The sequence below is a fragment of the Agelaius phoeniceus genome, chromosome 25 (assembly GCF_051311805.1).
Source record: "Agelaius phoeniceus isolate bAgePho1 chromosome 25, bAgePho1.hap1, whole genome shotgun sequence".
NCBI classification, from domain to species: Eukaryota; Metazoa; Chordata; class Aves; order Passeriformes; family Icteridae; genus Agelaius; species Agelaius phoeniceus.
In genome coordinates this window covers 1,501,037-1,513,774 of record NC_135289.1, presented here as the reverse complement: position 1 = coordinate 1,513,774, position 12,738 = coordinate 1,501,037, and the positions used below count along the sequence as shown (strand labels likewise).

General features: G+C 58.0%; 1 protein-coding gene across 1 annotated transcript; it reads right to left on the bottom strand.

Moving 5' to 3' along the window:
• Positions 1-5,342: 5,342 nt before the first annotated feature.
• Positions 5,343-8,969, bottom strand: TULP1 (TUB like protein 1). Its single transcript, XM_054648870.2, has 9 exons — positions 8,903-8,969; positions 8,651-8,785; positions 8,377-8,468; positions 8,014-8,187; positions 7,552-7,664; positions 6,964-7,072; positions 6,671-6,769; positions 6,231-6,402; positions 5,343-5,480 (listed from the first exon to the last, which is right to left on the bottom strand). The coding sequence occupies exons 1-9, from the start codon at positions 8,946-8,948 to the stop codon at positions 5,347-5,349; spliced, it is 1,074 nt and encodes a 357-aa protein (XP_054504845.1). The 5' UTR covers positions 8,949-8,969; the 3' UTR covers positions 5,343-5,346.
• Positions 8,970-12,738: the final 3,769 nt, after the last annotated feature.

The following is a 12,738-nucleotide window of genomic DNA, read 5'->3' as shown; positions in this document are numbered from 1 at the left end:
CCGGGGCGGGCGGCAGGAATGCGGGGAGCGCGGCGGGCTCCGGGTCCGCGCACGGAGCCAGGCGCAGCGACGGGAAAGTTTATGCGAGGGAGGAGCGGAAAGTTGGGAGTCAATCAGGAGGCGGCGGGGCCGGGCCGGGCCTCCTCCTCCTCCCCTAACCTCCTTCTCCACCTCCTCCTCCTCCTCCTCCTCCTCCTCCTCTTCCCGGCCCTTCCTCCCGCCCGACCTCCCCGTCGGGGCAGCGGGCAGCAGGGACTTCCCTTACACAGGGAAGTTTATTTTTTGGGAAAGGGCAGACCTGGAGTTCGGCTCGGCCCGGGTTATGGGAGCGCCCTCTATGAGCCTTCCTCACCTTCCTCCTCTTCCTCCTTCGCCCTCCGGCATTCCCGGAATGCGGCCTTGGGCCAGGGCATGAAGGTGCTGCTGTCGCGTCTTGTCCTGTCCCGTCCGCAGCCAGCCAGGGTCACCCGTGCACGCCTTCATCCCCTTCTGCACATCTTCATCACCCTCTGTGCCCACTCTTCATTCCCGTTCCCCTTCACTCACCGGTGTCCCTGTGCTCACCTCCATCCCCTTCCACACATTTTCATGGTCCTCTGCACACTGTAATGCCCCGCCACACACCTTCATCCTCCTCTTCCTTCCCATCCTGACATCTTCATCTTCCTCCAAACACCCCCATCCCTCTCCTCATCCTCACACACAAACACATACACACTCTCAGTCCCCTGCATCCCACCAATCTTCAGATTCCCCATTTCTCCCAGACACGCACCCCATGGTGCCCAGGGTGGGAATTCAGCCCACGCTGTTGGGATTTCTCAAGGGAATTCAGCCAGGATCCACGCCATGGTCACTTCCTCTGAGCGAGCTGATGGGTGGTAATGTGCTAAGCCACAGCAAGCTGATCACACACAAATCCCTGGCCACGACCCAGCCTGACCATCAGGAACTGCAGCCCCAAAAGGGGCAAAAGCCCCAGTCCCCCTGGGACTCCACAGGCCTGTGCCACAGTACCCAAAACCCCCAGAGATAAATCAGGGTGAGGAATCCTCCCAGTGCCCTGCTGGGAGAAGGGATGTTCTTTGCATCCCATTCCTTCCAGAAACATATTTTTCTAATTTTCATCATGAGCTTGGTTGTATTCAAGCGTTTTGGGACAAGACAGCCAATGCTTCAGCCCGTGAAGTGACAGGCTCTGAAGCATCCAGCGCATTCAGCAATTGTGTGTGATTCATAAAGCCATATCGCATTCTTCCACCCTTGGCCTGCTGCTAACTTGTAAGAAATCTGGACCAAAAACTGCAACAAAATGGCTGCTATTCTCCAAGGGCTGTTCAGAGCCTCGTTACTCATCCCTTACTTGGGCAAAAATGACATTGAGTGCTCCTGGAGATGACAGCCTTAATTGAGTTCAATAGGAGTTTAGGCTGAGTAAGGCATGAGCAAACAAATGTGCATTAGCCCATGAATAAAAAGCCTGATCCACAAATGTTTAGGAACACATGTAACACTGAGCAGGGGAGTGCTGAGGGGGTCCCTGCTGCTCTGGCCTTGCCGTTTGGGCAGGGGTCTGGCTGCAGCATCCAGCACAACTGATGGCGATGCTGGGATGAGCTTGTTCAGGGGTGCAAAGATTCAAGGCTGGCTCAGTGGTTTGTTTCTATTCTGCCTCTTAATTTTTATTTATTTTCCTCCTTCAGAAGTCCATAGTGCTTGTTTCTCTGCTATTTTTTTTGTCCACTGGTGGGAACAGCAACTTCCTTTCTCAAATTATAATATAAAAGAGCTGCAAGCTGCAACGCCATAAATAATATTTTCTTATGGCCAGAACATCCAAGTCTAGGCAACACACCAAGAACAGCTACAACATTGTAAAACTCCAACACTTCTCCAGAATGGATTCACTAATTAAAAAATTACTCCTTTTAAAAAGCAGTTGAAAAATATTGGCTTTGCCGCCTGTCGCTTGCTGCATCGAGAAGGAGCCCATCCTGCAAAGCCACAGCTGAGCTAACCAGCAATCAGGCTGCCTTTCCCTCTAAAAAATGTTACCAAATAAATAGAAGGGGAGAGGGTGGGAAGAGAGACCACCTCATGGCAATCACTTCTTTATTTAATTAAAGTATTGCCACTTGAAAGCTGGAGAGAGATTCCCAGGGCTGGGGCCATGGCAGCTCGCTGGGGACCAAACATCTCCAGCCCTTCCATTGCTGGACAAGGAGTTTCCCAGTGCTGGTCTCCCCTCCCACACTCCCCAGGATGTACCAGCCCTTCCCTCCTCAGGCTGCCTTCCCAGTGGGGCGTTTGCCTCCTGGAACATGGAAATATCTGTCAGCCCCCCGAAGAGAGCAGGGCTCAGAGCTGGGTGCATGGAGCCCCCCAAACCCCAGGGATCTGCAAAAGATGGAGAAGGCAGTGGTTGGAGAGGAGCCCCCACATCCACCCTCCTGCTCAGCTCTGGACCAGCATCTTTGCACCCGTCAGGACAGGATGGGATGAACCACAGAGAGAGCCATCAGCACTGCAGGGACACTGGTCCTGGCTGGGATGGGTTCAGCAGCGAGGTGGGGCCTTCATTTTTTCCTCCCCTTTGCCTTATAAGCACCTCTGCAAAAATAAAACTCATTTCCCAGGAGGTTCCCTTGAGGAGCTGACGACAGTCGCCTCTGGCCACGCTTGTGCCCCTGCATGAGCACTTTGTGGGGTTAAATCCATGCCTACAGCACCAGCCCAAAGCCAGCATCCCTAAAACGAACCTTCAGAAACCTCAAAGTCTCCCACTGCTGGGAAAACATCACCCCTGGGGATTGAGGAAACCCTTTCTCCAAGGAATACACACACTTTGGACTCAAACACCATTGATAAGGCTCTTTCTTCTTCTTTTTTTTTTTTTTATCTTTTCTTGCAGCAAGCATTCCTTTCACACCCACGCACACCCCGGCATCCTCAGCCATTGGTCTGCCGGCGCATCCGTCACACTTTCCGCCGGCCAGAGCAGATCCACATTTCAACTGCTTCCATCCCTCATCTCCTCTGGTGTTAACAGCCAGCGCAAACAAAGGGCCCGAACATCCATCGCCCCATTAAATTGTTTTCGTTTGTTTCTTCTGCCACAGTTGGTTTGCGTTAGAGGGTTTGTAAAAGGGATTTGGGGTGGGCGGCTGATGCAGCGGCTGCTCTCACTTTGGGTGACACTGCAAGGGACACCCGTGATGGGGATTTTGCTCTGCCACGGGTGACAGGCCAGGGAAACCTGAAGGGTTTGCAAGCAACAGTGGGCAAATGGAAAATGGAAGCTTTTTGGGTGAGGGGAGGGAGAATCAACCTGGGGAGCAGCTGGGATAACAGCAGACAGAACGTGGGGAGCCCAAAGCCCCCTCTCTCACCCAGCTGCTTCTCTTCTCCTTGCACTGGAGGAAATGGGGACAAGCATTGGCTCAACCGTTAGCTGAGCTCGTCCCGATTTCAAACAGATGTTGGGCTTGTGGCTGGATTTGGGCAGAAAGCTCCTGCTCTCCCCACATTTGCTGGCCATACCTTGTCAGGGATGCTGGCCCTGAACTGCTGTGGCTGGTTCTCCCTTTAGTTCACAAAATGTTCTCTGAGCTGGCTGTGTGGGTGATGGATGATGTCCCACGCAGGCTGGCTTGTCCCCAAGCTGTCCACCTCTGCCTGCCCCACCACGAGCATCTGCCCAAGAATCATGAAGCACAGATTCATACAGCTGGGGAAGAGCTCCACTCCCATCTGCAAAGCCACTGGGGCAGATGTTCACCAGTGGTCCAGCAGCTCATGGTGCCCCTGTCACTGTCATCTGTCCTCAGCTCCAGGCTCAGCCCACGGTGATGTTGCGACACTGCCCAGAGAGGATGAGCATCCCTCTTGCACAATCAAATCCATCTCATCCAGCTGCTCCTCAGCCTTTCTGCCACAGCTGCCTCTCAGCTGCATGGACTTGGGGGGCTCATATCACCCCCAGAATGGGGGAACAACCCCTTTGTGTCCTGGCAAGGGAATCCCACACGGTTCTGGAGTCAGTGTGTGAGCTGAGCAGGTGAGAAACAGCACCACAGAGCTGAGGATGGCATTTCAGGGCTCTCTGGCATGTCCCCATTTTTCTCACCACTGAATTAATCAGATTTGTTTGTGCAGCCAAATCCTCACCCCATAACTGGTGGAACTGGGGGCATGAGTTGTCCTGCCCCCAGTGAGCTGCTTTTGTTCAGCATCTCCCCATCAATCCGAGACAGGGGATGGCAACTTTTGTCCACCACCTGTCATGAACAGAGAGCACCACCTGTGGGGACACCTGGGGCATGGGAGGCCTGGAGGGGCACCACAGAGTGAAGGGGCAGGGAGGGTTGAGGGCACGGGGAGCTCAGCAGGGCCCGTCTGGGTGCTGAGCATGACTCAGCACCGCGCCACACCTCATGAGTCACTCACTGCTTCCTGGTGCACCCTGAGTTTTCTCTTCCAGGTCTCTCCTGGCAGCACGGGCCCAGCTGGGCCACCTGCCAGCAATGCAAGCTCTGCCTCACGTGCCTGCCAGTCCTCCTCTGCTGGCACTGCCACCCCTCGGCACGTGCCTGCGTGCTGCCGGTGCCAGGCTGCTTCTTAGGGCCCCAAATCCCTAAAAAGCAATTTCTGGGCAGTGAGGTGAGACCCAGTGGGTACAAACACGCCATGGGCACCAGCCATCCACTCACAACAAGGCAAAATGGGGCAAAAGAGGTGCCTGGAGAGCAATGAGCCGGGATGGGGGGCTTTAGCTGGGAGCTTAGGAAGAGCCCACCTGCATGTGGGCAGGGATGAGGAAACACAAAGTGAGGAGACCACCTACCCCCTTCTCACTGGGAGACTGAGCATAAACCATAACAAACAAACAAACAACCCCAAAGAACAAACAAAAACAGACCAAAAAAACCAAAAACAAAAACAAAAAAAAAAACCAACCCAAAAAAATAAAGCAGGGGGAGGGCAGATGAATTTCCAAGATCTGAGTCCAAAGGGATGAGACAGGGATTGCAGTAAGCCTCATCTGCTGAATATGAATATACTCCAGCCTGGCTCTGCCATCACCCCAGCCCAGCGATTTGCCCCAAATTTGCCTGGAGAGGCAGCGTGGCTGCAGCTGGGTGAGCATCCCACAGCACTCAGTGGGCACCAGATGCCTGGAACCACCTCAGGAAGAGCCGAGACTGCAGGAAGGTGGAAACGCAGGGAGCGGAGCAGGACAGGGATGCAGGAGCATCCTCGGGGCACTGGCAGCAGCCCCGGTGGCCCTGGTGGCCCCAGTGGTCCCGGTGGCCCTGGTGGCCCTGGCAGCCCCGGGTGTTCCCAGCGCTACTCGCAGGCCAGCTTCCCGTCGAAGCTGGAGAGGGCGATGGCGAAGGCCTGCACGGCGCACAGGGGGTAGTTGTAGTCCATGGTGAAGGCGTCATCCGCCACACGCCCAAACTGCATCACGATGTAGTCAGCTGCAGGAGAGAGAGGGGAGCCACCAGGCTGTCACCTGTGCGCCCGGCCAGCCCACGCTGCAGAGGCCAAAAGGAGCTGCCCACGCACCCCCACCCGAACTCAGCCTGTGGCTCCTGTGCTGTGCTGCAGCACAGATCACCAAAAAGCATCGTTTTCCCATGGCACCCTCTGGTGCCTCCAGCACCCCCTTCCCTGGGTGCCACAGCCCCCCAAGGGACAGGGACCCCGCTCACTCCGCCCCCCCAGCCGTGGGATGGCTGCTGCTGGAGGGCGGGTGACAGGAAATCTGTAAAAATAACCAGGGGCCCTCAAGAGGCTTTTTCTGTCCCGTAACCCAACACCCTGGAGGCCAAGGGCTTCTGACTGCGCCGGACAGGTGACGAGCAGCCGCATCCAGGCAGAGCTGCTGCCACCCCTGAGGGACTGTCCCCAAGGCAGTGCACCCCAGCAGCGGGTGCTGGGGACAATGCTCTGGCCTGGGCGGGTGGCTGCAGTGTGATGGGGGCTCAGCATCCCACAGGATCTGTCCCTGCCCTAAATCTGCCTGGCAGAGCCCCACACGCTGCCCCTGCCAGCGCCAGGGCCCAAGGGCAGCTCCTGCAGGGAGCCCTGTCTGGCTTCATCCCAGCTCCAGCAAAGGCAGGCAGGACTCCAGAGCATGAAAAAACTGAACTTCAATAAAAAAAAGTGGGTGCTGGGGCCAGCTCACGAGGCAGTGCTCCTCCACCCTATCCCCTGTCCCAGCTTACGGTCGCTGCTGTGCACGATCTGGAAATTTTTGACGGAGGCGTGGGTGACCCGGCCGTGGAAATTGAGGACGTAGGATTGGGTCTCATCATTCCACACTGGGGCTTTGTTGTGCAGCTCGATCACGTTGTCCATGTTCCTGTTCTGCCATCGCATCAGGAGGCCGTCGTTATCCTGGGGAGGGGAGCAGAGCTGGGGTGAGCCCTCCGGAGCCCTGCCACCTCCTGTGGCATCCTGGGGGATGCTCTGTAACAGGAGCCAGCTGGAAATGGGATCTATCATGGGGAAAAAAGCCAGACACCATGTCTCCCACCTCCCAGGGGCACCTTGAATTTCAGGGAGACCTGAAAGCCTCTCCATGCCCCAAGATGGGTAAAATCCAAGGTGGTGCCCAGCAAACCCAGCTCCCAAGGAGTTTCTCCCAGTCTGGCCCCTGACTTACGTTCCGGGGCCGGATGGGCACCCTCTCACAGTCAGCATTCATCCCAGGGATGATGACAGTCATCTTCCTGGGGCCTTTGAACCCTAAAACGTTGGTCTCCTGCAAGAGAAACCCTGTCCTTAAAACCAGCAAGCACCGCAGGTTTCAGCCTCTCATGGGGGCTGAACAAGGGCTCGGGGGTGGCTCCAGCCCATCCCACACATCTGCAAGCCCCAGTGAAGGGCTGCAGGGTGGGAGCCCCTCTCTGCCTGCCCGGGGGAGGCGGGAAGGGGCTCCTGTGTGGCTGCTCTTACGTAGACCACGGCCGAGAGCTCCTGCCTCACGTTGGACCAGTCGGCGTTGGCCCTGTCGGGGTTGGCGCCGTTGTCGAACACGGTGAACCTCGTTCCCATCAGGTTGGATCTGCAGCCAAGGGTGGGACATGGCCGTGGCTGAGTCCCCTCTGCCCCCTCTGTCACCTCTCTCCAGGCACAGCTTTGGTTTTGGTCCGGCTGCAAACCCCCAGTGCTGCTCCCCACCAATGCCGACCTTCCCACTCTCCAGTGGTTTCCTTGGGTTCAAGGAACCCCCAAATCAGGGTGTGATAGGGTGCTGCCACCACGGGGACCCCCAGCATTGCTGTGTGGCTGCTGGCAGTGCGGGCTGGGACTTGCCAGGTGCCTTTTCCAGCCATGACCTGTCTGCTGGGAGGAACCGGCCAAGCTTGTTTTCCCCTCTCAGCCCCCCACCACTCCTCAGGTCAGACACAGCAGGGGGAAATGCTGAATTTAACCTCCTGTCTGTGCCAGCCATAGCTTGGGACAGCCTGTAAGCCGTGGAGTGGGAAGAGGGTGCTGCAGAAATGGGGTGTCACCAAACTGGGGTGCCAGCTCTGCTCCTACCTCAGCTTCCCGATGAAGTTCTCTCCACCCCGTGACAGGTCAGTGGGGTCGATGGAGATGAGGTAGTTGGAGGTTTTGCTCTTCTTACGCTTTCTCCCAGCAAGGAGGAACACCTGGTAGAGCAGTGGGAGCGTGTGGGAACGGGACATTGTCACTGCCATCACCACTGCTGTCCCCCAACAAGTCACTGCCATGACCTTGAGCAAGTCACGAAGATGATCCCCAAAATGCTGTCAGCATTACAGGGCAGGAGGGGCTGAGCCAAGCCCAGCTTTAGTGGCTCTCCAGCTCTGTTAGCTCACCCTCCCAGGCACCACCCACAGGAACTGCAGGAGAGGGGAGCAGCCCCATTCAGGACTCACCAGCACAGCGGGGTGCAGGTGAGCATCCCCCAAACCCTGAGGGTGCTCTCTGGGGTGGCTGCAGAGCCCCAGGGGTCTCCATGCCCCCACCCCAAATCACCTTCTTGTCATTGTCCAAGTGCAGGTAGTAGGTGGGGTAGAGCCCCCTGTCCATGCCCTTCTTGTCCCGTGTCACCCGGCACTTGACGGTCACGCCCTGCGGCGCCGGCTGCAGCACAAACTCCTCCAGGTTTTCCACCTCGATGACAGGGGACGGAGGCCTCTCTTCCTTCTGCTGCAGCATGAGAGGGGGTGGTGACCCCAGAGCCCCCTCCCTCCCCAGCTCATTGCTCCTTGCTATCCATCCCCCATGGCTCTGCAGCCGGTGGCTCTGGGGACACTCTGGTGGCTCTCACTGGGGGATGCTGCAAACCCCCTGGTCTGCCCTGAGGGGTTCCCCACGGCTCTCAGGGGTCTTTTGTACCTTCTTTGATTTCTTTGCTTTCCCCTTCTTGTTGGAGTTTTTCTGCAGGGTCTCTGGGGTCTCCTCCTCACTCTCACCTCCTTTTGGAGGAGCTGCTGGCAGGAACAGGTAGGGAAACAGAAGGGAGAAGAGCCTGACTCTACTGAGCCCCAAAATCAAGCTCAGCACAGACCCATGCCAACATCAGTGATTGTAACCCCCTCCCCATGGTCAAGCTCACTGCACCCCCAGAAGCCCCACCAGAACCCACCACCCTCCAGTGCCAGCCTCTCACCTTTCTTTTTGGATTTTTTCTCTTTTGGGGGGTCCCCACCAGTCTGAAAGAGGGATGCTGGGCTTTTCTTCTTCTCTGACCTAATGGGTTTGGTGCTGGAGTCGGAATCATCCTCCTCATCACTGCTGGTGGCAGCTGTGAGGGACAGGGGGACATAAGGGGACGTGGTCACACAACACTGGGGGCTGTGGGCTCAGGGTGATGCCATCAGGCAGCAGGACTGGCTGCCACCTCCTCCTGATCATCCCATACCTTTCTTCTTGCTTTTCTTCTCCTTCTTCACCTGGAACACGGACATTGGCTCCTTCTTGGTGCTTTTGGCAGATTTGGCTTTGCTGTCAGGGTCACTCTTGTCTTCTGCTGGGACAGAGGAGCTGATGAGCAGCCAGCCAGGGGAATGGGAATGGGCAGTGATGGGGACAAGGAGGGGACAGGATTGGAGCAGCAGAAAGGGCTGAGCTGGGGGGGGATGGCCTGGGGAGGGGGCGATGGCTCTGCAGCCCCCTGAGCCTCCCGGGGCAGTGAAGGCACCTCCCTGGTCCCAGCAAGGACAGACCCCAGAGCTGGGCTTAAGCCATCCCTGGGCACTCACCCTTGGGCTTCAGCTTCTTCTCCCCCCCGCCTGAGAGGGGCTCTTTGGGAACCTTCTTCTTGAGCTTTTTGGGCGGGTTTTTATTCTCCACCTCTTCCTCCTCTTCCTCATCATCCTCATCCTCATCCTCAGCCGGCTCTGCTCAGAGGTGACCGCGGCATCAGCCAACGCACCGGCCCTCTGCTGTCCCCAGGGATGCTGACCGGACCCTCCTGCTGTCTCCAGGGCTGGTGGCCGGGGTCCTGCTGTCCCCCCGGGGTCCGGCGGGGCTGGGGCCGTGTCCAGCGCCGGGCACGGCAGCCACAGGCACAGGCACAGGCACAGGCACAGCCACAGGCACAGGCACAGGCACAGCCACAGGCACTGCCACAGGCACTGCCACAGGCACTGCCACAGCCACAGGCACAGGCACAGGCACAGGCACAGGCACAGCCACAGCCCGGCCACAGCCACAGCCGCAGCCACAGGCACAGCCACAGGCACAGGCACAGCCACAGGCACAGCCGCAGGCACAGGCACAGCAACAGGCACAGCCGCAGCCACAGGCACAGGCACAGGCACAGGCACAGCCACAGCCACAGCCACAGCCACAGGTACAGCCACAGCCACAGCCACAGGCACAGCCGCAGGCACAGCCACAGGCACAGCCGCAGGCACAGGCACAGGCACAGCCGCAGGCACAGGCACAGGCACAGCCACAGCCACAGGCACAGGCGCAGGCACAGGCACAGGCACAGGCACAGGCACAGGCACAGGCACAGGCACAGCCACAGCCACAGCCACAGGCACAGCCACAGCCACAGCCACAGGCACAGCCACAGCCACAGCCACAGGCACAGGCACGGCCACGGCCACAGCCACAGCCACAGGCACAGCCACAGGCACAGCCACGCCACAGCCACAGGTACAGCCACAGGCACAGGCACAGCCACAGGCACAGGCACAGCCACAGCCACAGCGCTCTCTCGCGGCCGCAGCCGGGCCCATCCGAGCCGCTGTTCGCTCCCGAGGAGGGTCCGAGGAGCTCGGTGTCACCCACCCAGGGAGTGTGTCACCCCTCTGCCCCCTCGATACCAGCTCCCCGAGCGGGGCAATGAGCGCAGCTCCGCTGCCACATCCCCGTTTCTCCCGGCTCCGTAGATGGGTTTGAGGCAAAAAACTCTGCCGGGGATGTGCAGAGCCCCAGCGGGCGCTGGGAGCACCGACAGCGCTGTCGGGACCCGGTACAGGGGGACACGAAGGGACAGGAGGGGACACGAGCGAGTGCCTGCAGAGGGGTGGGTGTTGCCCCCGCACCTTGTGGCTTCTTGGAGCCCTTGGGCACCTGGGAGCGAGGAGCCAGGCTTTCCTTCTTCTTCCGAGGCTCCTTGGTGAATTTGGAGGAGGGGTCCTTGTCGCTCTCCTCCTCCCCCTTCTCCTCCTTCTTCTTCCTCACCTTCTTCACCCCTGCGTATTTGAAGAGATGCCCATGAGAGAGCGCCTCAGGTGCAGGGTGGGGCACCCCCATTTCCCCCCATTTCCCCCCATTTCCGTGGGGCTGTGGGGGATCTGTGCTCACCCTGTGCCGGGGCTGGAGGCTCCTCTGCAGCTCCTGCCTCACTCGGCTTCTTCACCCGTGGCCGCCGTGGTTTGGCCTCGGGCTCCAGCCCGGGCTCCTGCCTCTTCTTCTTCAGCTTCTGCCCTCATGGACGGTGCTGCAGAGGTGGTGCCAGCCTTAAACACCTTTTCCCTTTACAGGGAACCCCTGCTCAATCAGCACTGGGTTCCTTTCAGAAATACAGCCAGGCTTTTCCCTGGCCCACACACTGACACCTTCCAAAGTGTGACTTACCATGGGGCACCCCCCGAGGAAGGCAGAGGGAGGAAAACAGAAAGGTCTGTTAGCAGACAGACAGACAGACAGACAGAACACCTGCCCTGGGACAGCCCTGGAGATGAGGGATGAGATGATGGAGCTGCTGTGACACCATGCCAGCACAGAGGGACAAATCTCACTGTGGCCACGGGGACCCTGGCTGAGAGCCACTCTGGGCACTGGTGGCCTCACTGGGCACCTGAGCTGGGACAGGGGACACAGGGAGGGGCAGACAACCTGGACTCTCACCTCCATCTGCTCTCACACCCACAAGAGGCTCCTGTGGATGGCAAGGAGGTCAGCAGGAGCAGGGAAGCAGGAGGATTAGGCACAGCACACCTAATCCTGGTTAGCTGGGACTATAAATAACCCAGATTTACCAAATACAGAGTATGTGGGTCAGCACCTGGCTCTGGGCAGGAGGTGTTCAGGGAGTGGGTGTCAGCTCAGGGCTCTCAGAAAGTGATCTCAGCAAATCCAGGTGCACTGAGGCTTCCACTGCCCAGCAGAGCATCTTCCCCCTCGCAGGAAATCAGTCCTGCCCTGCTTCTCCCTCCTGCTCCAGGACAGTGTGTGAAGGTGGTTTGCAAAAAGTGGGATCCTGATGGATCCCTGTGCTATTCCAGGACTGTGAATTCGGGGACGGGGAGCTGGGGGCTCCATGGTGAAGCTAGGAACTGGCTGCTTTCTTCCGTGTCATGAGCTCACACAGAAAATCTCCTTTGCACCCCCTAATCCCTTAAGAAGCTGCAGGGTGGGCAACCACTCCCTTACTTAACAAAGCCCTTCAAGGAGGAGCTGCTGATTAAAAATTAAATTGGGTGGGGGATGAAATTGCTGCTGAGACCCTTCCAAGGCTCGGGGGCACCTGGGGGCTGCTCTGAAAGGCAGGGAAGGGGGGTCTGGCTTTCAGGGTCATGGCCTGGGGAAAGTGAGTCACAGTTTACAGCTTAACTGAGGGGCTTAATTAAACTGTTATCTAAGAACCAGGAACCCTCCTCACGGGGTGCTTCAGAGTGAGGGGGGCGTTCAGGAGGATGCACAAATAAGGGAGGGCTGTGGAATTGTCTCGACCCACCTGCTCTGGAGGGGATTCCCAAAAATCTCATGCCCTCACAGGCTGCAGCACCCCAATAGAGCAGCCCCAAATCAGCCTTGGTGTGGACTCTGGGATTTGAGGGTCTCTGATGTCCCCCAGCCCTTGGGGACAGCCACGGCAGGGGATGGTGGCACATGGGATGGAGGGGAAGGATTTTGTCTCACCTGTTTGGGCTTGTGCTGCTGGGGGCTCCCTGGCTCCTCACTGGGGCTGTGGGGCACAGAAACCAAAAGGGTGAGGGCTTTCACAGACCCTGGGGGCACGGGATTGTCCCCATTTTTGGTAAAGGGGGAGAGGTCAGTCTTTCATTTGGTTCCAGCAGCATTTCCCTGTCTCTACCGGGTCGAGCTTGCCTGACATCATCCCTCCTAACCAGGAGCACAGGACAGGCTCTGCCTTGGCCAGGGGGGACAGCAAGGAGCTTCATTTGGGGATCCCCATCTAAGAAACTTTTCCTCTCTGTAAATCAACGAGCATCATCCCACCAACCCCATAAAGAAATAACTGCTCACTGAGCTGTGTTGAAATTGAAAACAGGAGAA

Excerpts from the sequence above, each read along its gene's own strand:
- TULP1 (XM_054648870.2), bottom strand. The coding sequence starts at position 8,948 with ATGTCCGTGTTCCAGGTGAAGAAGGAGAAGAAAAGCAAGAAGAAAG. Across the intron at positions 7,073-7,551 it reads AACTTCATCGGGAAGCTGAG|ATCCAACCTGATGGGAACGA; the intron begins GTAGGAGCAGAG and ends CCTTGGCTGCAG. Across the intron at positions 6,403-6,670 it reads TGCCCATCCGGCCCCGGAAC|GATAACGACGGCCTCCTGAT; the intron begins GTAAGTCAGGGG and ends TCCCCTCCCCAG.